Raw genomic sequence first — 23,510 nt, forward strand, 5'->3', positions numbered from 1 at the left:
CGGGGATGCTCCAAAGAATAAATCACGTGGGCACAGAGTCGTGTGAAGAGAATATCCGTGCCATTATGACTCTTTTGCTGTACCACTCTCCCCTGGAGACGAAGCGTACACATGCTACACACGAAGCGGTACAAGAGAGTTGTTGGCATCGGCGCATCGTACGGGCCTTCTAGTGCAGCCGCGGCGGCTGTTATGCACGCGCGCAGTCCCGTCACACCGCGCCGGCTGAGTGAGGCTCTATCGCACGTCACGGCATCAGTTTCATGTCTCCATAGGCGTGAAACCTCTTTGCCTTGGCTTGAGTGAGTGTGGTGGCGACTTGGGTGACAGAGATGGCGGCGGACCTTCGAACGGCGTTGAAACCGGAAAAGGGATAGGATAAAGGTTGGTGGGTTGGACCGGGTGTTGCCTAGTTGCCGAGCCATGGCCCCTTCCTCCTTCTATCGGTCCGCACCGCCTCACTGCCCTCTGCGTGAGGCTTCCATATTCACCCCTTTTGTTCTAAGCTGCTCTGCTCATACTTTGACCCCCTCACGCCGTTTTTGTCCGCGAATCTTCAGCGTGCGCGCCAGGTTGACGATGACCAGGAAGCTCATGACTACCGTGATGGTGACGATGCACGCGAGCGGCGCCAAGATGGAGAAGATGGAGAAGACATACGATGCCATGCTGAAAGCGTAGTCATCCTCAAGGGGCTTTGTCGAGAGCCCGACCTGCATGGCCGAGAGGACGATTGTCGTGTACGCAAACCACGTAATGAGGCTGTTGAGGTTGTCGCGCATGAACGATCCATACGTGGTGCAGCCGTTGAGGTACCCACGAAACTCGCCTAAGTATGGTCAAGCGATATATCCAGTTTAGGCGCCCAAGGCGCAACTCGCCATAGTTGAAGCGTTTATTGACGCGCTTGCAGCCCCTACTAGCTTCCATGCGTGACAGCACAGCCTCGTCGAGTTGGGGGGCCTGAGGCAGGGAGCTCGAGATTTCGTTCGCGAGCGCCAACCATCCAGACCAGGTAATCTCCTTGGGAAACAGACCGTTGTTGATGGCCAAGTTGTAGTCGACCTCTCGTTCGATAAGCGCAACATACGACAACAGGAATCCTAGCGCCGTCTCGTACAGATGTTGATGCGGGCAAATCTCAGTCTGCCAGAAAACGGGGCAGAAGAGGAAGCGAGATAGCGGCTTGATCAAAATGGACGAAGACTTCGATGAGGACCAGACGAAATGCAAGTCCAGCTGTTCCGTCACTACAATCTCTCTTTTCTTGACGATTTGGTAATGCAGTGGCCTGGGTGCCGATGGGAGTCCAGCAAGCCAAAGCCATTCGTGTACTTGGTTCAATCTTTGGACGTTGAGTTCGACGTTGAGAAATGCGTGAATATCGGCTTGGACAGGCTCTATTCTGTAATCTTTTCGATATGTCGCTGGTAGTAAAGGCACCGCCGGTTCTACAACACCATCGGAGCTCGTGGTTTTCAGAAGCGACGTGCGAAACGGCACAGGCTGCTGTTCGCTGTCAGTCTTTGAATCCATTTTCAAGTGGTCTTCTAACCGCGGGGTAGTCAATCATTTTAGGGGTAAAGAGCATGACGGCGCTCTCCAAGAGGCGCAATAAAGGACAATAAGAGAAGCAACCGTCGCGTGCCGGAAACTCGTAACCTAGCGGGCAGGCCCTGCTTGGAAAGGCCTTATTACCAAGTGCATAGAGTGCCTCTCGTGTCGGCGATCGATACTCTTGTGGCAAGGAGGCGCACGCTATCGCGGTAAAACGTGCGGCCTCTTCCTTCTTTGGGGGGTTTCGGCCCCCAACCCATTTTCGCCCCCAACTCACTCATGCCTACAAGCTAATTTTGGTTACCAACACGAAGAAATATTTGCATACTATAGCCGTATCCTCTCGAACAATGGATGGAAAAACGACAAATGTTTGTTCCTCAGACCACACCGTAACTCTGCGGTGCCTGTGTTCGCCATGGCTGCGACCGCCAAAACTCAGCATTCGAAATTCGATGCACAGGTTCGTAAGGATGCCCAATATCTGAACGTATCCGCTGAACATCGTAGTCATTCAATCCAGGGTTGAATGTCGTCTACCCGAATGATGAACAGGCATCGTCAAAGTTACCGGTCAAGGTTGAGTACGCAACCACTCGTGCTATGTTCGATCAAGAGGTTGACATGCAACAGAATCATCGCCATCCCGGGCCTTGGAGCGGACCCTGAATACACATGGAAGAAGGAAAAGGTGCATTGGTTGCGCGATGCTAATATGCTTCCCAAAAAGATTCCCCATGCCAAAATCAGCGTCTTCCAATACCAGTCGCAATGGTTTGGCAAGGGCTCGGTCGACGAACGCATAGATAATGTAGCAAACAAGTTGCTCCATGGTCTGGACCGCTCAAGAGTTGTGGGTCCTCAGATACCATTCCGGCTGCTTCTCTGCTGATACCTACAAAGAACGAAGCAAAGACACCTATCATCTTCATTGCCCATTGCCTCGGTGGCATCATTTTGGAGAAGGCCCTGCTCATGTCTCGATCGCGTCAAAAAGACTTCCCAAACGTCTACCCTTGGGTCGCCGGCTGTTTCTTCCTCGGCACGCCATTCCATGGTACATCAAGTCAGTCCAAAGCGCTAGTCTTGGCATCTATGGCTGAACATGTCGGCTGGGGCACGCCGTCATCCCTTCTCAAAGTCCTTGAAAAAGACTCGGAAATACTGCGAAGCCTGCTTACTGAGTTTTCCTTCATGGCGAGGGACGCACAGATTCGACTGCTCTGCTTCTGGGAAGAGAATGACAGCGATCTGGTTAATTACATGATAAAAGGCATCTCATTGTTCAAAAGTAAGGAACGCATCGTTGATCAAGCCTCTGCAACTATCGAGTCATTTGAGAGCATCTCGCTCATGTCAGATCACTTTCAACTGAACAAATATCCCGGACCGAAAGACGGTAATTTCACCTCTGTGTCCGATGAGATAAGGGAGATTGCAAGCAAAGCGGACAGCATCATTAAAACACGCCAGAACTTACTGCGCCAGTCGCAGATAGATGACCGCACATACCACAGCATGATCGACGCTTTGAGTAAAGGATTCGTGGATGTTGAAGCAGCGACCAAGGGCTCCTACCGCGAAGCAAAAGGCGCTAAGCTCTCCTCAATCATGGAAATTACCAGTTTTCAACAATGGAGAACTTCGGACACTAATCATGTCTTCTGGATTCATGGGAAAGCTGGAACTGGTCAAGGAGCTATTGCATCGTCTGCCCTGGAGTACTTGAAACAAAGCCTCGACCATAACTCTTTGGTTGCATCCTTTTTCTGCGACCAAGGCGACAGAATGAGGCGTACTCTCAAAGGGCTGTTGCAAATAATCATCCGCCAGCTGTTGGATCTGGACCAAGACCTTTCTCGCCATCTACTTTTAGACTCTCGGGGTAATTTCAAAGATGTCGGCGACCAGACCTTCGACCCAGAGGAGATGTTGAAAATTCCGGCACTATGGACAGCATTGAAAAACATGGCCCAAGACCTCCCCAGATCTACTATATACATCATTGTCTATGGTATAGAGCAGTTGGCAGAAGACTCGTTGGAACAATTCCTTACACACATTGAAGGGACGATTCAACCTGAGGCCGCAACCGGCAATAGTGGGGATGTTCGACCGATCAAATGGCTGCTGCTTAACCGCAGCGGTCGCCCGAGCATTGAAAAGTGTCTGAAAGGAAAAGTTACAGAACTTGACTTGAACGATGCAGACAACTGTGCTCATGTGAGCGATGATCTGAGAGCATACATATCCGTTAGCGTGGATGAACTAGGCCTTCCCGCCTCCCTGGCCTACTTCGTAAAGCGCCATGTCTACCTTCGCGCAGAAGATAACTGGATCTACGTCAGTTTGGTCATTCGTGAATTGAAGAATGCGTGGAAACCAGGATACTCACAACACGCGGAAATCCGAAAGCTTCTAGAGTCATTTCCATACGGCCTCACAAATATGTTTGAGCATATCCGGAAACGCATCCTTAGTCCACAGGCAGAAGGACACGAATATACGAAGGAGATACTGCGTTGCAGGATCGTATCGTATGTAGCACCAACAATGCGAGAGCTCGCTGTAATGGCTGGATTGCCCCACGAGGATCTCGAGGACCTCGAAAAGCTCAAAGCCTACATAGTACGGTGTGGCGCATTTCTCACCTTGCGAGGCAATGATTGGGATTTGGACAACAGCACTGTCGATTGGATTGACAATTCTGCGCAGGAGCACCTCACATTGTATGCGAAATATGATCTGTCACTCGATCTTAACGACATGCAACACGGCATTATTGCACTACGTTCATTAGAGTACATCTATCAAGCCATTGGAAACGAGGATATATCGCAGGATAATGGCGAGCAAGAAGATTTGGAGTCTGTTGCTGACGCGTCAAATACAGGATCCGTTGATGTCGGGTTTGGCCAATACAGCCCGATTGACGACGGCCCACAAATCGGCGAAGCTGAATCCGATGTGACTGACACACCTTCTGTCCACGAAGAAGACGAAAGCGAAAATACACTTGATGTTGACCTCAGATATCCTGTCCGGTATTGGGTCGAACATGCAAAAAGAGCACCCCCCGATGTGCTGGAGGAATTCAATTTCGATCATCCCTTCTGGGAAAAAGACTCTGAAGCTCGCCAACGATGGTGGAATACCATTCAAGAAGTTCATGGCATGGCCGATCAAGAGGATATTTCGCCACTTCACATGGCGGTAATTCTCGAGTTTCCTGCGTTGGTTGATTACCTCATAAGCCACAACGGAACCCCCGGCGTTCATGAGCAAGATTCCCTGGGATTTCAACCACTCTATTATGCTTGCGAAAATGGCAACGAGGAAATTGTCAACATCTTACTCGGCGCGGGTGCAGACATCGACTTCAAGAGCTGTGAGGGGAGCCCCACGGCATTGCACGCTGCATGCAGCAATGCCCGCTATGACATTGTCAAGATTCTGTTGGACCGCAACGCCGACGTGAACGCATCATCAGCTGAATATGGAACGGCTCTCTATGCAGCTGTGGGTACACTTGAGAATCGTGTTGTCGAACTGTTGCTGGATCACAAAGCTGAGTTAAACATTGTTGGTGGTCCACACCAACGCGCGTTGAATCTTGCTGCCTTTTCTGGCAATCTGGATGCCGTGCGGATTTTGATCGAGAAGGGCGCGGAAATCGATCCAAATGAAGATTACTGGTATGTAGACTTTCTACTTGTGCCAGTCCCAGAGCTTTTACTAATCAAATTCCAATGGCAGGTATGGTTCCGCACTCGGAGCAGCCGTACGCCGCGGGCACTCTGCTGTTGTTCGCTACCTTCTTTCACAATCCTGGAATGCTCACCGCCCCATAAAGACATACGGAACCTTCTTGAGCGCTGCAGCTACCTACAATCATCTAGAGATTTTCGAGATATTACTCAAGGATGAAGAGCGGATTCTGGTTCTTGAACAAGCACTCCAGGCAGCTGCGCAGAGAGGCTACGCTCCAATCGTGGCAGCAATATTGAGACGTGACTCTGAGCTTCCTTACTGCACACTAAGACACCAGAGGGCGTTTTCATTGGCGGCCTTCTACGGCAGAACGGAAGTCTTACGGCTGCTATATCCGCGAGGAATCGACCAGATGCAACTAGACAAGGCTTTGTACAAAGCTACCGACAACAAGCATCTCGAAACTGTTAAGCTCCTGTTGGAATTTGGTGCAGATCCAGATACTGAAGGCCCCATGTGAGCATACCAAGACCATCGTGTAATCAAATGCTGACTACTCTCAAGCTACGGATTCGCATTGGCGGCTAGCGCGTAAGTTGATCTCTATTATAAGTCTGGGGAGCGACAGGAACCCCTCACTGCAGAGTCGAGAAGAAGGGTTTCACAATATGTTGCATACCGAGGGTTTAATTTCCTCCAGCTGTATGCGCTGGAAGAATGCCCTTGCAACTCATCAGACAAATTGGGGTCCGCCGCTGAAACTGCGCTAACGAAGACTGCAGGTATGACGGTACGATGGAAATCATGAAGGCGTTGCTTGCCAAAGGAGCAGACGTCAACAAGCGCGGAGGGGACTATGGTACATGTCTTCAGGTGTGTATTCGAAGACATGTGATAGTTTTGCTTGTACTGACTCATTTTAGGCCGCTGCATGGTTTGGTGATGCCGATAACGTGAAGTTATTGCTGGATCATGGTGCGAAGACCAATACCGACCCAATCGGATACTATGGTCATGAGCTGCAAGGTATTGAGACATTCCTTGTAGAGGGATCCATTGCTAATCTATGACCTGTAGCTGCCGTGCATACGGGTGATGAGGCTACTATTCGTCTTCTCATCGAACACGGAGCTGATGTCAATGCTCTCGGGGGCCACTTTTCGTACACCATCATTGCAGCAGTCGAGCAAGGCGACAGCAGAGCAACTAGAATCTTGCTTGAACACGGTGCTGATGTGAACGTACGTGGTGGGGAAGACAATTGGCCAGTCATATCACTGGCTGCATTCACACTGCTCACAGAAGATCTGGAGCTCATCGTGAAGCATGTTGCAGATATAAATGCAGCATGTTCGAAAGGTACAACTGCCTTGATCAACTGTGCAGATGCATGCGATATCAACGGCTTGAGGTTTCTACTGGCAAATGGGGCAGATGTACATATTTCGAGTGAGAAATATGGCACTGCGCTTCACGTGGCCGCGTAAGTCCCCGTACTGTAGCCTGAGTGTTACTGACCTTTATCTAGTGCCGAAGGTGATGAGGACTGTTGCGAAGTCTTGATTGAAGCAGGTGCGAATGTCAACGCCATTGGCGGACCATACGGGACAGCTATGCAGGCTGCCGCGTGGGCGGGCGATGTTGAAACCATCCATGTTCTTCTGGAAGCGGGCGCCGACATTACAATCAGCGAACCTATTTCCGGCACGTACGGGACAGCTCTAGAGGCCGCATGCGCTGCTGGCTGGTTGAATGTTGTCCAACTACTCCTGAAACACAACGCTGCAGTCAATGTTCGACCAGCCAATGGCATTTTTGGTGGAGCCTTGTCTGCTGCAGCAGCTGGTGGTCATGGAAAGATTGTGAAGCTTCTCCTCAGACACTATGCCGACGTAAATGCTGTTGGAGGCCTGCATGGGTTTCCCATTCTTGCCGCTGCCCAGTCTGGCGTCCTGTCCGTAGTTCAACGCTTGCTCGACAAGGGCGCGAACATCTCGGCTTCAGGAGGATTATACGGATCGACTGTGGCAGCTGCAGTCAAAGGTAACAACTTGGACGTATTCAACGAGCTCATAGAACGCGGGGCAGATGTTCATGCGACCGGAGGAAAATACGGCGATGCCCTCCAGACCGCCGCCATGAAGGCTGATATCTCCATTGTCACCGAGATCCTTGACAGAGCAGTTGAACTTGTTAATCATAAAGCAGGCAAGTATTATACGGCTCTGATTGGAGCCTCCTACTTTAATCGCCTGGACGTGGTCACCAAGTTGCTAGACGCAGGAGCAGACTTTCGAGTACAAGGAGGACGGTATCGGAGTGCTATCACTGCGGCTTCAATCCGGGGCAACAAGACCATTCTGGACCGTTATCTATCCATGAAACCTCCGGATTACTTACTGGACGAAGCAATTGTCGAAGCCTGCGCATACCGTCAATCAGCTTGTGTAGATGCATTGCTCAAAGCAGGTGCTAATGTCAACACTCGTCACCCAGTTCGTGGATCCGCATCAGAAGCAATAGATGCTCCTGCAGAGGAAGACGTAAACTCCGATCTTGAAGAAATGGAATTTGATCCAGACGAAGAAACAGAAGAAGGCGAAGAGGAAGAGGAAGACAACGAATGGGAAGGTGACAATGTGTCAGTGTCTGGTCAGACAGACGAGGGCAGTGTTACGGATCTACAATTGGAAGAAGATGCGTCCGAGGAAGCAAAGATCCGAAAGCTATTGAGAGAAGCTCAAGACCGCTGCAAACGCAACCCGACCGTCAAGCGGTTCAGGACCGTAAAATACCAGAACCTCCCACCGAGCCTCAGTGTGGGATTGCCCACACGTACATCGGTACCACCGCTGCCTTCAAATGCGATGAATAACATCTCCAAAGCAGGGGATGCTGCAGATCATTATGGCATGCGACATAGCGAGGTCTCTGAGAAGTCTTGGAGTCTACCTCTCCATCCGCTACGCGAGGATGCAGAGACGGAACCACAGGCTGGGTTTTTCACTCAAGACTCTTATGGAGGTGCAAAAGAAGGTCCATATTCTGCTCCTATATTCACCCGGAACGATGATGTAGTTTCGTCGCCCATATCTTTGCATCCGCGATCAACAGAAGAGATCTCTTCAGGGCGTCAGTCTCTTCCAGCACAACGACAACATCCAACAACAACGGCTATTAATCCGCCCCAACCCAATGTTCAGCCAGCAAGAAAAAGTAGTGCTGAAAATGCGCTTAAAAGGCAGAGCAAAGTCATCAACCGCAGATCTGTTGCAAACCTGGAAGCGCTTAGTCGATTTCACCAACAGCAGCGACAGTCAAGCTTCCCAATTACTGCGCCTGGCTTGGAGTCATTGATTACGGAGGACGACCATGCTACCAATACGCAACGGCCTGGTTATCCGCCAGCTCATCATGTATCCAGCCCATCTGTTTCTCACCCGGAATCTTTTGGAGTAATACACCAGTCCTATCCCTCTTCACATCCGCACTCGCAGTCACAGCAGCCCACCCAACCGCAGCCTTACGGATACCCCAGACCCCAGGATGCATCTAAAGCCCAATACCTCCCTTACCCGCCAGATCTTGCGGCTGGACAAACTTATGTGCCGTATCCTGCGCCTTCGGTAATTTCCTCTCCAGAGTCAACCCACAGCAGCCAATTCACAGCTAGCACGGGCCAGTATCGACCTTGGGACACGCCTGCTTCCAGCGTAAGTGGCTTCAGCACTAGACAGGGTGCGAATGAGGCATCGGAAAGAAAATGGGGTAGTGGAGGGTATGATGGCGAGGGGTATGGATGAGCGACGAGCGTTGTGTACAAGAGTTTCTCCTTCCATCTTGTTCTTTTCCAGTAAATTACAACTAATTTACGACTTGAACACCAGAAATTTTATTTCCTTGTGCGCCTCTTTTTGCTTCAAGCTTGATCTAAGACACTAGGCTACGCAAGCTTTCCATCCTTGATCAACCGACTCAACGTCTCATTTTTCACCGTCCACTCCGCAAACTCACCAGCATACTTATCCACCAACAAATCACTTACTATACGCGCAAACACGACGCCACCCCAGGGATTCAAATGCGTGCGATCTTTCGTCGTCGACTCGCCCTCCCCGAAATTATACGTATCAGCGCCCGCCTGCCCAATCGCATTGATGTAGTCCGTTGACGCCTTGTTCAGGTCGATGTAGTGCACGTTGTTGGCCGTAGCGACGTCAACGGTCAGACTGGTTTCTCGAGAAAGATTCTCAATGACGCGGTTGGTCGTCGTGTTGAACGTGCGGCGTGTAAGTGGCGTAACGAGGATGGGTGTCGCACCCGAGGTTTTGACTTGCTCTACGAAAACCGCAAGGTTATCGTGGTACTGTGCGGGCGAGACGCCTGACGTTGCTTTTTGGTCGTTGTGGCCGAACTAAGTACGGTTATCACGAGTACGTTCGTTTTGCTTTTTCTTTTTTTTTCATTGTCGCAATCGAAGTGCTTACCTGGATTGTGACGTAGACTCTGTAGTCGGATTTGTACGTGGATATGTCGGCGAGGACTCTGGCCCAGTCGCCTCCAGCGCGGAACGAGGCGGTTGTTGCGCCGCTGTGCCCGTAGTTGGTGCCAGATGAGCCTGGCGCAACCGTCGTGGAGAGAAACGCGTCGCCCCAGCCGCCGTTGGTGGCTGTCGTTGAGTCGCCGGCTAGCAGCCAGTAGATGGGTTTTGTGGCTGCGCTGTGGAAAGCAGCTGGTGCTGCGAGCGACAAGGGAAGCAAAGAGAGGACTGTGAAGCGCATGGTGGTGAATGCAATCTCAATTTATTCGTTGAGAGGTCCTGATAGGGCGCTAGATGTTTGACTAGGATTTTCTCCAGAATTCGTAGGCATCCTCAAGTGTAGAAGATGGTTGTAAGTAATTCGCGGCATCAGGTTTATGTTGCTGTGGGCGGAAAGAAGGTTTGATATCTTCCCCCATTAATTAATTATTCCTTGTCTGGCGTTTTTAACCGCGTATTACGCCGGTGCTTTCTGCCCGAATCTTACATGCAAGTCGCAAATCTTCCGTGTGGATATTTCCTTGGGAAAGGTGTTGCGGGGTGCATTGATGATCGGCAGGAACCTCGCGGCAATCTTAGACCGAGGATAGCTCTCGAGCAGCGGACTTGCATGGTACTGTATACGCATCTTATATCTGGACAAGAGTTTTGAAATGCTTGGGAAGGGATGTCTGTGAAACATTGGAATTTGAAAGGTGCATGGTCGTCACGTGCTGTCTTAACTACCAATGGGTCTGGCCGTTGCCGGACGCGCACCTGGTGCATCAGGCAGCAGCACAATTCAAGAGTACACAGAATGCTGCCTTGCTCGAAATATCTGCCTTACAGATATCCAATTCATTATTATTGCAACATTTCAAACCCCAGAGATGCCAATTTCAACACTTCTCTCTGCTGTTCTCCCGCCATGCCATTTGCTAGCTTACTCGACTCTGCTAGGAACCGAGCTGTATCAGACTTTTGTAATGACAAAAGTTGCACACCGGGCTCTAGCTAGACCATCATTTGTAAACTTGCAAAAGCGTGTCTTTACAATCTATTTCAAGACATAGTCACTGCTTTTGTTAGTCGTCGCAGTGACATCGCCGCCCTATGGACCAGCTTCGTTGTTCAGAGGAGCGCGCAACTGGATGCCGTTCGCAATTGCTGGGGTAACTGCGGGATTGAACCTGATATTGTGTGGGCCACAAACTAAGAGATTGATGATTGAGAGGGTGCATCAAGGTACGTAGCGCCGGGAATGATCTTTCCTTACGACAATGTGAGAATGGATCTTCACGGCTCATTACTGAAGCCTTGTACATGCGATGTAAGACTGACAGGACGAGCAGCAACTCACGAGGCAAATGTGCGGCTTGACCCAGGTGTAAAGAGAAAGGAAATGGAAGTTCTGAATAAGGCGTTTTCCAGAGCCCATGCGATGAGCATTCATTTGAATCTCGTGACGATTGGTGCGACACTGTGGTGGGGCTGGCAGCTGGTGTCGAAACTGCAATTCTAAGCACGCTGAGTGCTTCCATGAGCTGAATTGCAACAAGAGCTATTTCTGGCCCCATTGGATCGGATTGCAGCAGAAAGGGGGTGCTGGGAACGAGAGAAGATGATGGGGTGCTATCCAATGTGCGAAGATATGTCAACCACATAGCCTGGCTTAACTCACAAATGCCACGAGATGAGAAAAGGGGTGCTTTTTTTCTTTGTAACATCTTTCGATGATCTTTGCATCGTTGAATTAGTGATGCCGTTCATTTTGAACAGGCAACAGACTAATGACGGTTCTCCACCCACAGCCGAACTGGTGAGACCTATTGCGGTTAGCGTCGCCAGCCCGGAGCGGGTGCCTAGTGATCTCTCGGTTCCGAGTCCAGACGCCTCTTCGATCCTCTCCTCTCGCTGCAACTACTATCCTGAAAATTGCTGAATGCGGGAAACCGAAAAACCTGCCGCGGCCAAAGGCGGGTCGCGAACCACACAAGCGTGTCAACGTTGCAGGAACCTCAAAACTAGATGCTTGCTGAGCACCCAATCTGGTCGGTGCCAAAGGTACAGTCTCCCTTTCACAATGCGCAAAAGAAAATACGTTGTCAACTAGTCGATTCCGATGCGACCTCAATGACTGAGATGCAACAGATGCTTCGCTTCGGGAAACGACTGTGTGTGGGCTGATGCACCTCGGCGAGTAAGGAAATTGCGTGCGCCTTCGTAAGTCGCCATCGGTCATTAACATCCCCTGGATCTTACAATGCTTAGACGCATCGCTCAAGTTGAACAAAAGATCGATGGACTTGTAGCTAAGCTCGTCTGTGCACCTGATAATGACGCCGTGTCTGATGCAGCACCCGGCCCACCGACTGTTTCTCCAAGGGCTAAGCACAGGACAGTCGCCCTGGAAAACTTGATGCAACCTTCTAGGCCCACGATTTCACAACCAAAAGCACGTGCAGAGCAATGTGCCGAAGATGCTGAAGTCGATCGCCAGTATCTCGAGGATATTCGAAAGATTCATCGACTTGATGAGCATCAAGGTGACAGCCAGGCCGCCGACGGCCCTTACAAACGACATAGACGACCGGAAGAGTCTATAGACGATGATCTTGTCAGAGACATACTAGCTTCAGACGAAGCCGAGTTGTTGATGAAAGAGTTTCGTCAGATGGCGGTTACTTTCCCCTTTGTTGTAATACCTCAACATCTCTCTGGCACTGAACTGCATGCGGAGAAGCCGATGCTCTTTCTTGCGGTAATAACAGTAGCCTCCTGGAGAAATTATTCACAGCAGAGGAAACTCGATAAGGTTTATCGCACAGAGCTTGCTCATCGCACAATCATTAGTCCTCAAAAGACGCTTGGTCTAGTCCAAAGCATCCTGGTGTATCTTTCGTGGTATGTCATTTTGAAGTCTACAAAGTACCGGATGCTTACAAAACAAGGTACCACTTCATTTTTAGCCACAAGACACAACAAATTTTCTTTCTCCATCACCTTATGGTTGGATTGACACTAGATATGGACTTGTACCACGATTATGAGCCACTGAACTCGACCCCACTACGACCCAAGCCTGCACCGCCACCAGCCAAAGAGCTGCGAGAGAGGCAAAGAACATTTTTAGGCTGCTATTATCTTGCTTCCATGTGCGTTATTTAAAAAACAGCCTCGACCACTTATTGACGTTGTGCAGGGTGGGTGCAGCATTCCAGAAGCCGAATCTACTCAAGCACACACATTTCATGGCTGAAGCAGCCGAGAATTTGAGGAAAGCTAGAGAGTATGAATCAGACGAAGCCATAAGCCATCTGATATCCTTGAGGAAAATCGAGGAACATATACAAGACGCGCTTTTTCCAGCCGATACGACGCGACAGTCAATGTCGGATGGACGTACGCTTATGCACTTGCGCTCTATAGAAGCTCAACTTGACGCGTGGAAGGCCTGGTCATGTCAAGCTGCATCGCAAAGACGTAAGTAATGATCCATGTTAAGGTGAGACCTCTGAAGATACTAAAGCGTGTAGTACTCGAACTTTCCCTCTCGTTCAGTACAATGCTATTATACGGTGTGGCACTTCGCCCACCCCAGCTTGACGACCCGGTCTCATCCTCTTTGCTACAACTTGACTCGGTTTTCTCTGCGCTCGAAGCGGCAAAAAGATTTCTGGAAATCCTACTCTCGTTTCCGGCTGACGAATACCATGTCATTTCGTTTTCCGAGTGGATGCGTTTGCCATCTGTTATCTTGACGATAGCCAGACTGTGCATTCCCAATGACGAGCATGTAGCACGTGGCTGGGATGTGCAAGCAGCCCACGAGCAGGTACGCCTCGATCTTCGCCTTGAAGCTTTGTGCCATCAAATGCAAACTTTGTCAACGTACGACGAGGCAAAGCAGTCCCACACTGACTTCTGGCGGGGTATGAGTTACATCATTGATTTGACTAAGGAGTGGTACATTCGGAAGATAAAGCAACAAGTACCCACGCAGAAAGCTTCTGGACTTACTCCAGAGGAAACATTGAAGGCGGGTACCCGCGACATCTCATGCCCGATTCCCGCCATGTTAGCAGCGTGCTCCTCGCATCGAGCAGATGGGCAGTGCAACATACCGGCCAATGTAACCTTGGAGTCTGAAGCCAGTGTGGAGCTGGGAGGTGATACGAACAGGAACAGCGACCCGTTCGCGCTGATGAGAAGTGCAGATTTCGACCTCGAACCATTCTTCGATATGGCCGGAGGCATATGGGGCGACGACAGCTACAACTGCTATTCTGATATGGCTTTTGGCGGTGGGACGTTTTTCTAGCATCTGCTAACGAAGATCAGATGATTGGTCTAGCGCCGCGTACTAGACAATGAGCCTTCTGAGTTTCGGCATGTGCCATGCAAATCTTTTCGTGAGGAGAACTAGCGCAGCCCTATGCTAGGTGTCGACTCTAGCGACCACGTACTTCAACTTGTGACGCAAGGGCTGATGTTTCCTGTAATCATGACAGGATATGGCCATGGGGTCCTTGCAATCCGGCCAGATGAATGAAGAGGACAGTCATGGATTGGTCATGCTTTGGGCTTCGACCTGAGACCCCAAGAAGCAGTAAGATTGCTCCTGACAGCATGATATCATTGATGCCAATATCTAGCAGCTCGCAGCATGTCTCGAGGCTGCCACGTGCCAACAGCCGGAGAGTGGCGTTTTCTTATACTACCCAACGGCCTCAAGGCTAGGGAGGGTAGGGGAGACGTCCGAATTTGCAGCCAATAGCATAATACGTCAGTGGTGTGAGACACTCGCAGTCGTTAGTCTAAGGATGCCTGTGATCGCCCAGGTATTCGAGGTACTACCACGCTAGTCCCCGCATCCACACGTTGCATCTCGAGTAGATGACAGCTCTTACGCCAAGGTAGTCCACGAGGTGTCGGCCTACACCCACCGGGTAGAAGATTCTGTCGCGCCCCGCGTACGCGAGATTTGATGGCGGCCGCATGCGTACGAAGCACAGCAGCAGATGATAGCATGTGAGGCCCTTTGCCCAGGTCACGTGTCTGGATGTATAGAAGTCTACCAGACTTCGCGTACTTTTGCTTACCGTTCCCAGCTACCTTCCGTTCACGCACTAAGCCGCCAACCAAGCCTCGTAGGCGCCGTCCAATGCCAGCATCCAGCCTCCCTTTCCCGCGCTACCCCGCCGTCATCCAAGTCAGCACTGTCAGGCACGAGCGCTTCTCTCGTGGTTCTTGGACATGGGCCTTCCCGACCGGGCCGCGAAATGGTGGTGCTGCTTTCCCGGCTATGATTGGGCGTCGCCATATGCCTTCCGAGGCTGTTGCTTGGCTGGCAGGCGACGATCGCTAACCGGTTTGTGCATCCTGGCCGCATCGTCGCATGTGTGACATCAGGCGGACCCTGCATCTTCGCCTTGAATTCGTCCTGGTCGACGACGCATCTTTCGCGGCACTCTGCCTATAAAGCCGTTTCCTATAACCTGCCTGACGTGTCCTGCCGCTCATTGACATTCCAGGCACCCTTCTCCTTCTTGTACATTGTCCGGTTTTCCTCGCCCCTATATCCGGTACCTATACATACCTACCACTATCCAATATGAAGGCATTTAGGAGTTTCCTCAGAAAGCGCCAGCAGAACCTTCAGGCTCGCAATAAGAAGCCGGCTGAACCGTCTCCTGCACCTGCACCCGCCACCACGGACACTGGCAAGGAGAAGCGTGCGGCAGCACCCCAGACTAACGGCGCCCAACAAGTCTTAGCTGAAGCCGCTCCCGGCACCCTCCAGCTCGCACTGCAGAACAAGTCCAACTCCAGCACTGTATACGCATACATCACTGGTCTCGCGCTCGACCGGGGCAACGCGCCGATATTCATCCAGGCAGACGGCCAGACCGTTTACCAACCTACAGCACCAAGTACCATTCTACAACCACTCCAAGCCGATGTCGCCATTCCACTCGGGAACCCAGGGAACACTGTCTATGTCAGGATACCCAAGATTGCTGGCGGTCGTATCTGGTTCAGCATCGGCTCCAAGCTCACATTTTTGCTCAACCCCGGTCCTGCCGTTGTTGAGCCGAGCGTGACCAACCCCAGCGACCCCAACTACAACCTCAACTGGACCTTCTGCGAGTTTACCTTCAACGATGCACAGCTCTTTGCCAATATCAGCTATGTCGACTTTGTCAGCATCCCGGTCGCTCTCAGTCTGACCAATACCCAAGGCCAGACGCAGACTGTGCCAGGCATGGGGCCAGATGGACCGGCAGTGTTGCAGCAGAAACTACGCGCCCAGGCTAAACTTGACGGTCGTCCCTGGGACAAGCTGATCTATGAATACAATGGCACCCCATTGCGTGTCCTGAGCCCTAACAACCTCCTTGTCGGCAATCCAAATGCATGGGGCAACTATTGGGACGGCTACGTTCAAGCAGTGTGGAGCAAGTTCTCCTCCCAAGACATGATCATCAACACCCAGGCTGCTGCTGGTAACCTGACTGGCCGTGTTCAAGGCAACCAGCTTGTGTTCCCCCAGGCTGGCAGCTTTGCTGCGCCGACAGCTCAAGACATCTTTTCGTGCAGCACAGGGCCATTTGCCACTGGCTCCAACCAAGCACGTAACGCAGTCATTCCCCGTCTTGCTGCTGCATTCAACAGAAGCACTCTGCTCAATACGCCCAGCAATCAGTTTCCCAATGGTAGCAACCCTAGCCAATACTACCTAGATCCGACAACAAACCACTACTCTCAATTCGTGCACCAGGTCCAAAGGGATGGCCGCGGCTACGCTTTCCCGTACGATGATGTTGTTCCAGACGGTGGTCAGGATGTCGCTGGTACCGTCTTTGATGGAAGTCCGCAGTTGTTTACCATTGCTATCGGCGGTGGTCAGTAGTGTGGCTGCTGCTGTGGCTGTTGCTGTTGCATCATGAATGGAGGATGGAATGGCTGCAACTTTGGTATCGTTTAGAATGGAAGAATGTTTTGGCGCTGTCAATAGAAGATTGGATTCGTTTACTCGGGCTAGGGTTACATAAGATGCGGCTTCGGTATATATCACTTTGTTACTTGACTTCATTCATCCTAGAACACGAATATCCTTATATCATGGCTTCATTGCCAGCATATCATGATACCAATGTTATTGTCTGTTGGATCTTAACGTGCCACCATCGTGCAATCATTACGTGGAGTCACGCTCGATGTTCCGAACCAGCTAGTCCTCCCCTTTGTTTAGTTTAGAGGTACTTTGAAGTATAGGGAGACGTTAAAAAACAAGCTAAAGCTTTGCTTAGCATTGTGTGGGTTGTGTTTGGGAACTTTGCATGTCGAACTTGAACAGTGATGAGTTGTATACACAGTGTCAGTCTCGAAAACGCACAATACACAGTACAACCCGGTAACGATAAATGTCTGAGAATCACAGTATGTTTCTCTCCATACCATATCAACCAAACTCATCCAAACACCAAGACAGGAAAGCATACCAGTACGTCTTCAACACACACAACCATATACCAAAACCGCCTACCCACAAACATGTCCGACACTAGCACGCCCGACACTAGCATGCGCGAGCCTAGCATGCGTAGCATTGTTGAGGTTTACGTCGAACAAATCGAGACGCTTCTGAGAGAATGCACAGACATCGAGGACCGCTACCGCACCTGCGGCCTCCAATACCACAAGACACAACTCTCAGCGCGTCAGTCCTGCGAGGCCAGCGAAGCCAAAGACCGTATCCTCGAGCTCCGTAATGCCTTTGACATTTCCACGCCAGCCCACTACGAAGAGCGTTTCGCTAATCTCCACAGCCTCATCACCGGCCTGACCGAGCTGCTCGTGACAGCCCAGCATCTCCCCTCGAGCGCATCCGACGACGAAGTCACCGACATGTTCCTCTCCAAGCTGGAAGATCCCACTAACTCCATGCTGGCTGTCATGAAAGCCCAGCGAGAGAAAATCTCGCTCCTCCGTGACCATGTGGTGTACCTGGAGAAAATCAACCATGACTGGCACCGCTACGACGACGACCTCAACCGCATCGTCTGGTACGATGCCGTTCCGCGCGGCATCCTGACCAAGCTCGAGGTCCGCGCGAAGAAGGAAGAGTGGTCCCTGTTTTGCGATTGGCTCGCTGCTTTGCCTGAGACGACGCGCGCGCTTGCGAATGGCCAGTTGATGGAGCATATTGCGACAAGGCTGCTTTGGCGTGTGGAGGAGGCTTTCGTGCCCGGGGATGAGGATAGGTTGATTGATTGATGAGGTACTTTCTGGGAGGAGGAGTTGGAAAGATAGGTTTGTGATGGCATTGGATTTGTGGATTAAATGCTTACTATTCTTTGAGGGGAAATGGTGGAAGTCACGTGTTTACAGCCCTTGATTTTGGTTATCGAAAATATCCTAAGTTATGAAAAAAAATGGAAGTAGTTGAATTTTGCTGTATCTTCCTCGTCTCTATGAGCAAAATTTATGTCTGGTAACTTTGTTCTCTCTCATCGTTTCTAACTCTAGGTCTGCCAAGGACAAGGCTTCCCAAATTCATTGTGTAAACATCAATCTGATTGCCAATGGACATAGTGCTCTCCTGGCTCTCGGAATCCCGCAGCCCCTAGGATTGCGTTCTCCTCGACTTCAGCCCAGTATGCTTCCTCTTCAGTCTGATCTAATATGCCGTTAGAGCTGGGCATTTTTTTCATCGCGTTATAGGATAGGCCGACCAGAATAGACAGTTGTGCACCGCTCCATAGAAAGCAGGGCGATGTCCTGGGGTTTGTGAGGACACACATCGTTCTCATCTGTCATAAGTGCGTGCGTTGTACACCAGCCAAAATGTTGCCTGCGAAAACATCTTTCACTGATGGGCTCGGCACATCCAGGGCTGCCATGGTAAGCAGCTGTTTGTACTGCCGAAATTAACTCACCATGATCTCGCCTCTTTATAGCAATCTCCGATTTGTTCCAAAGCACTTTGCTGTCCCTCTTTTTCTTCTTCCATTATTTCAATCATTCTTGTCTTGGGGGAGGATGGTCAGATATTGGTAATTTTGATACCAGTCTTAGCATCTTGCGTGTTCGTCTGGTGCATCTCCTCTTTATTCTTTTCCTTTGGCTTGATTGAGGTTTTGGAACTAGAATTCTCTGCATTTCCTAGATCGCGCCTTGCTTCCATGGTCAGCTCTTGCTTCGAAGGTTCTCGTTCACACATTCTTACACCCTAGGTCATGCAGGCGATGTATCAGGTCGGAGATTTCCGTCAGTGATTTGGCTGCATTCAGAGTGTTATGCTCGGTCTGCTTTTCATGCTGCATATGAATGTAGATATTTTTCATCATCTTGGCAAATTGCTGATGCTCAGGAACATGCTCTGAGGTTGCCTTAGAGCTCTCAAGGCTAACCTTCGACAAGAAAGCTTCTATGGATTATCAGAGTGAAGACTAGAATACTAGAACTACCTCTTACCCCAACCATTGCTTTTGAAGGCTTCTAGAATTTCAGGATGAGAGGGATGTCGAGGTTTGAGGGACAACAGGGTCATCATGATGATAGGACGAATCTCAGCGGGGCGGAAACAATGACTAGAAATATTCTCGGCAACCTCAATCTCTTCTTTGGTGAGACTTTCTGTTCCATAGTCAAATGCTTTGCGGAACTGTTGAACACGCAACCAGAGTTTTTTTCTTTCCTCAACTTCTGCAAATCGAGGATACAACTCATACAAGCCATGCGTGATCAATTATTCCAGGGTAGTAGTCGAAATCGCATCACTGTATAAACTGCCCTGTGAAATATACTCGCCGTAGTAGAAATCGTGTTTTAATTTTCCCTCGTCTGGAAGATCGTACGCTTTAAGTAAAGCGCGAGCGGGCAAGAATGTTCCCCGAGGGACTTTTCGAGTGTCCAGAACTGATATATATATTGAGTTTGATGCCGAAGTTGGCTTATCAGTTTCCTCTCGACGTATCGCGTGCTGGACCACAAAAATAAATGAGCTAGTCCATGATACCAAGTTGTCTTCCGCATACGGCTCCCATAGCAAATGCTGCTGGAGCATCACAACAGCTTCATCCCAGTCTCGAGCTAGGATATCACTCTGGTCGAAATGATTTATTGCTGCAACCGATGCGACATGAGTCTCATTAGTTGTGCCCCCGGATCGAGGTGATGAGGTGCGGAATAAATAGTGGGGGATGCAGTCAAATTGGTCGGAAAGACCTTCTAGCATACCGTGGGGCATGAAAACGGTCGCGTCCAAGTGCTCAATATCCTGTGTCATTATAGTTGCAGAGATGGATTGGCCTTACACAGTGAGTTATGGTAAGCTTTTGCAATAATTTGGTAGTTCAGAAGGAAGACGTTGTCGTCAGGCTGCGAGCCCATTGCGGGGCTTTAAGTAGCTATTGAATTAGATTGAGCATAGCGCGGTTTCTTTCCCTACGTATGTATGACTTAATTATGCACAGGCATATGGCAAGCTACATAGTACTCTGTGATCTATATGGGTAAACTCTCAGACTTCTCTTGATTAAGTGGACTGCATTGATAGCCTCGAGACAGCGATTCTCTGTCAAACATTCATCCTATATTGCGAAATATACCGAAGATGCGATATATACCATTGAGCACAGTTTGATGGCATTTCGGTAATATTGATAAGCCATCTCGGAAGAAGGATCTTCGATATCTAAATATACTGAAGGCAGATCTGGCAGCACGTTGGGATACATATTTTGATTCTGCCAAACTATGATAGAGCAGTCGATGAATGATCGGCATGCATCCTTGGCGAGATTCTATGGGTGAAATTGAGAAACTGGCATAATTTGTTATCTTTTCTTGTAGCCTTGACTGGAAGATACTGTGCACGCTGTATATCAGTGCATTGGTAAGAATTCAGATACCTGAGGCTCTGCTCTACACTTTAATCGGAATAGCCTGTGTATTACTCGGCAAGTGTCTCGAAATGTATCCCGGCATCTCCAGTCATAGGTCGAGCCTCATTGTTGGAAACACAGCCTACATGTATGGCTGCAGCTGCATATGCAGACATGAGGGCTGCATCTGTCACCAGCAAGATGGAAGCGGGCTGGATATACACCATATTCGCTACACACGTCACTAGCAACTATGACTCCTACATTGGGTTGCAATCTTTCAAAGCCTCTTCGAAGATTTTTTTTTGCTTTTCGCTAGAATTCTCAGAATTCTCAGAATTCAAGAACACTTCGCTATGCCCGGAATGGCCTTCTAAGAGATGCTCCGTAGAAGAACTCATTCAATTTTACAACTTGAATATAGCAGAGCCTCATTGAATGTCATTATTGCAGAATATTTGCCACATCTGTCAAGATGCATGCCTAGACGGCATCGCCCAATCGCCCCCACACCGAACGACACATCTTCCTTGATTGGCGGGTACTCACCGATGACCTATACAGTCATTACACGCCCCATGACCGCGCGCAGCACTTGCGGCTTTGAACCAGAAAACACTCCTTGTCGTTTCAGCACATGAGATGAATTACAGTGGGGGCCCCGACGCCACACCCCAGATGCGGACAAGAATGCCTTTCAGAGCGATGTCAATATCGTAGCGACAGGGATACTTCGGTATGGGGCCGCGGATGCACTACGGTTGGAAGATCGATCCTCATTCACGGATGCCGATGCATGTACCCGGACGGTGCACACAGGGGGAATATGCATATGTTGGGCAGACTAAGCGCAACAACGGCGCGTTCAAACGGAGACGCTGAACTGGACATCTGGAATCTTCAACCAAGTGGAAAGCAAGAGGGCGTTTATTTTTCTTGGCCATCCAGTCAATAGAACCGTTATGGTAACTCAAAACAGTATTGGCAGTTGAGGTGAGTGCCACAGTGTTCCAGTAGACGCTCAATCTCCTGATGTGTTGGTGGTTGCTGTAGGCGTTGGGCTGAGATGCGTGGCTGAATCGCTAAGGATGCGAGGCGCGTTGTACCAATAGAAAGTGTTGCTCTAAGGAGGTGCTTGATGCAGAGTCCGTAAAAGCAAACACGTCGACTAGTAGTTTGTGTGTTGGATATCGCTGCTTTAATACGACAGGACCAGATGGCTCATACCGTCGACCAGTGCAATGGAAAATACGCTTCAATGCAAGTCATCAACTTCCCACAAGGCCAACACCAATTTATGTACTGTAATTATGACAGGACATCTCGCAGTTGAGGGCTGCAAGATACTCCTGGGTCGATTGTAGGGCCTTTTAACTGTTTACTAGATGCACATTGCATGTTACCGCACCCTAACCAGACCAGAATATAGCTATTAAAACGGTAAGCCATCAAGCTCCGCGGTTTCCATCTCCTCCATTTCTTTTTGCTCCGACTTCACGTCACGAAGGACCCCTTGTGAGGGTACATGCTTCTCATTGGTTGTCGAACGCCATATTGCGGCTGACACTTCAAGTGTGAGACGCAAGATAAGTCGGTAAAGCCAATGAAGGAGGTCATTCTGCTTCAAGTACAGGCACTGGTGCTCTATGTCCATGCACTTGGAGGATTGAAATTGCGGCAAGCGGGCTCTGCCGCACTCGTGGATTGTGGTTGGGTTTTCCAGTACGCTCATCTCATGGTTGGCGGACAAAACGTTGGCATGTAGGCACCTGTATTTGGCAGCTACATATCAAGGCGAAATATACGGCGGATGTACAGGGGCTTCACCCCAGAACTTAATGCTCGTGTTCTGATGATCCTTCCGCTTTACTCTCGCTTGCCTTGCCAGTGGCCTGAGGCATCAACGTTTGGAGATGGACGATAGTGCAGCAAACTAAACTCAAGATGTGATTCATGTCGCAGTTGGAGAACCTTAACTGAACATCAGCCACTTTCTATGCTCATGTTTAGAGGCTGATACAGATGTACCGAAAGATAGTCCATTGGGCGCCAGAAGAAAGCCTGGGTGTGTTTGCGGATTGATTGAAAGCAGATTGCGCTGATTAAGGCTAATTCGGTGGCTCGATTTCTGTCTCGGCTAGAATTGGCAGGCTGAAGGAACAGCCATACCCCCCCCCTCCCCCCGACTGTCCTCTTGCGCGGAAGCTGCACAGAAAACGCTAATCTCAACCCATGATTCGCACACCGCTTATGATGCTATCACAGAGTCATAAACCTGTAATGCCCTAAGCTCAGGTTCGGGTAGCGCGGCTGTTGAGCCGGATGTGGGAGGTCTCGATAGGTTGGTTTCATCTGCCGGGGGTTGCGCAAGACCTTTTTCCAAGGGGATGCGCCCTGTTGCATATACCCAATCGTGTTGTGCCAAGTTGTCCATGCACATATGACACAACACCATACGTGTTTTCACGGTCATCTTCCAACTATCCAGAAAAGAATAATGGTTAACGTATGTGGCAAGCGAGCGCCGCAGGTAAGCGAGCGCCGCACCCCACCAAACCTGCGCACCTCTCCTATCTCAACGAACAATGGCTCAACGTAGCGCTACTCAATTAGCTTTAAATGAAGCAGATATTCAGCTTGCTATTTCTTCTATTAATCTCCATTAAACACAAAGTATCGTCGCGCTGCTGCTGTCTACAACGTGTCTGAACGAACAATCCGCCGCCGACGCGCTGGTATACCTGCTCGACGCGATTGCCAGCCTAACTCAAAGAAGCTCACTAAGCTAGAAGAGGAGGTGATAGTTGATCATATACTTGATCTAGATCTAC

At 50.0% G+C, this 23,510-nt stretch overlaps 10 protein-coding genes across 10 annotated transcripts; 6 read left to right on the forward strand and 4 right to left on the reverse strand.

The window, feature by feature from the left end:
* Nucleotides 1-515: 515 nt before the first annotated feature.
* On the reverse strand, nucleotides 516-1,536 carry SETTUDRAFT_154344 (uncharacterized protein; the record flags this gene model as incomplete). Its single annotated transcript, XM_008029069.1, has 2 exons — nucleotides 516-762; nucleotides 821-1,536. The coding sequence occupies 2 exons, from the start codon at nucleotides 1,534-1,536 to the stop codon at nucleotides 516-518; spliced, it is 963 nt and encodes a 320-aa protein (XP_008027260.1).
* Nucleotides 1,537-5,680: 4,144 nt separating this feature from the next.
* On the forward strand, nucleotides 5,681-6,377 carry SETTUDRAFT_171758 (uncharacterized protein; the record flags this gene model as incomplete). The annotated part of the gene is made up of 5 exons (XM_008029070.1): nucleotides 5,681-5,784; nucleotides 5,833-5,859; nucleotides 6,051-6,141; nucleotides 6,192-6,294; nucleotides 6,346-6,377. Coding segments are annotated over 5 exons (357 nt in total), but the record flags the coding sequence as incomplete, so codon positions are not given.
* Nucleotides 6,378-6,876: 499 nt separating this feature from the next.
* SETTUDRAFT_116864 (uncharacterized protein) lies at nucleotides 6,877-8,439 on the forward strand (the record flags this gene model as incomplete). Its single annotated transcript, XM_008029071.1, has 1 exon — nucleotides 6,877-8,439. A coding segment is annotated over exon 1 (1,557 nt), but the record flags the coding sequence as incomplete, so codon positions are not given.
* Nucleotides 8,440-9,139: 700 nt separating this feature from the next.
* On the reverse strand, nucleotides 9,140-10,049 carry SETTUDRAFT_116868 (carbohydrate esterase family 12 protein; the record flags this gene model as incomplete). The annotated part of the gene is made up of 2 exons (XM_008029072.1): nucleotides 9,140-9,682; nucleotides 9,756-10,049. 2 exons carry the CDS (start codon nucleotides 10,047-10,049, stop codon nucleotides 9,212-9,214), a joined length of 765 nt encoding a protein of 254 aa, XP_008027263.1. The 3' UTR covers nucleotides 9,140-9,211.
* A 624-nt stretch (nucleotides 10,050-10,673) lies between these two features.
* SETTUDRAFT_163548 (uncharacterized protein) lies at nucleotides 10,674-11,353 on the forward strand. The gene is made up of 2 exons (XM_008029073.1): nucleotides 10,674-11,032; nucleotides 11,140-11,353. The coding sequence occupies exons 1-2, from the start codon at nucleotides 10,939-10,941 to the stop codon at nucleotides 11,307-11,309; spliced, it is 264 nt and encodes an 87-aa protein (XP_008027264.1). The 5' UTR covers nucleotides 10,674-10,938; the 3' UTR covers nucleotides 11,310-11,353.
* Nucleotides 11,354-11,969: 616 nt separating this feature from the next.
* Nucleotides 11,970-14,243, forward strand: SETTUDRAFT_41940 (uncharacterized protein). The gene is made up of 5 exons (XM_008028884.1): nucleotides 11,970-12,010; nucleotides 12,059-12,691; nucleotides 12,739-12,942; nucleotides 12,990-13,270; nucleotides 13,324-14,243. Exons 2-5 carry the CDS (start codon nucleotides 12,207-12,209, stop codon nucleotides 14,106-14,108), a joined length of 1,755 nt encoding a protein of 584 aa, XP_008027075.1. The 5' UTR covers nucleotides 11,970-12,010; nucleotides 12,059-12,206; the 3' UTR covers nucleotides 14,109-14,243.
* A 1,158-nt stretch (nucleotides 14,244-15,401) lies between these two features.
* SETTUDRAFT_116873 (glycoside hydrolase family 64 protein) lies at nucleotides 15,402-16,899 on the forward strand (the record flags this gene model as incomplete). Its single annotated transcript, XM_008029074.1, has 1 exon — nucleotides 15,402-16,899. The coding sequence occupies one exon, from the start codon at nucleotides 15,402-15,404 to the stop codon at nucleotides 16,698-16,700; it is 1,299 nt and encodes a 432-aa protein (XP_008027265.1). The 3' UTR covers nucleotides 16,701-16,899.
* Nucleotides 16,900-17,344: 445 nt separating this feature from the next.
* On the forward strand, nucleotides 17,345-18,067 carry SETTUDRAFT_31945 (uncharacterized protein; the record flags this gene model as incomplete). The annotated part of the gene is made up of 1 exon (XM_008028790.1): nucleotides 17,345-18,067. The coding sequence occupies one exon, from the start codon at nucleotides 17,345-17,347 to the stop codon at nucleotides 18,065-18,067; it is 723 nt and encodes a 240-aa protein (XP_008026981.1).
* A 293-nt stretch (nucleotides 18,068-18,360) lies between these two features.
* SETTUDRAFT_20225 (uncharacterized protein) lies at nucleotides 18,361-18,693 on the reverse strand (the record flags this gene model as incomplete). Its single annotated transcript, XM_008028689.1, has 3 exons — nucleotides 18,361-18,470; nucleotides 18,526-18,571; nucleotides 18,628-18,693. 3 exons carry the CDS (start codon nucleotides 18,691-18,693, stop codon nucleotides 18,361-18,363), a joined length of 222 nt encoding a protein of 73 aa, XP_008026880.1.
* An 848-nt stretch (nucleotides 18,694-19,541) lies between these two features.
* SETTUDRAFT_31946 (uncharacterized protein) lies at nucleotides 19,542-20,081 on the reverse strand (the record flags this gene model as incomplete). Its single annotated transcript, XM_008028791.1, has 1 exon — nucleotides 19,542-20,081. One exon carries the CDS (start codon nucleotides 20,079-20,081, stop codon nucleotides 19,542-19,544), a length of 540 nt encoding a protein of 179 aa, XP_008026982.1.
* Nucleotides 20,082-23,510: the final 3,429 nt, after the last annotated feature.

This window comes from Exserohilum turcica (assembly GCF_000359705.1).
Source record: "Exserohilum turcica Et28A unplaced genomic scaffold SETTUscaffold_3, whole genome shotgun sequence".
Taxonomy (NCBI): domain Eukaryota; kingdom Fungi; phylum Ascomycota; class Dothideomycetes; order Pleosporales; family Pleosporaceae; genus Exserohilum; species Exserohilum turcicum.

What these genes read in the sequence shown, in the direction of transcription:
- SETTUDRAFT_41940 (XM_008028884.1), top strand. Translation starts at nt 12,207, where the DNA reads ATGCAACCTTCTAGGCCCACGATTTCACAACCAAAAGCACGTGCAGAG. An exon ending in ATCCTGGTGTATCTTTCGTG is followed by an intron (nt 12,692 to 12,738) that starts GTATGTCATTTT and finishes TTACAAAACAAG; the next exon opens with GTACCACTTCATTTTTAGCC. An exon ending in TCAAGCTGCATCGCAAAGAC is followed by an intron (nt 13,271 to 13,323) that starts GTAAGTAATGAT and finishes TAAAGCGTGTAG; the next exon opens with TACTCGAACTTTCCCTCTCG.
- SETTUDRAFT_163548 (XM_008029073.1), top strand. Translation starts at nt 10,939, where the DNA reads ATGCCGTTCGCAATTGCTGGGGTAACTGCGGGATTGAACCTGATATTG. An exon ending in GATTGAGAGGGTGCATCAAG is followed by an intron (nt 11,033 to 11,139) that starts GTACGTAGCGCC and finishes CAGGACGAGCAG; the next exon opens with CAACTCACGAGGCAAATGTG.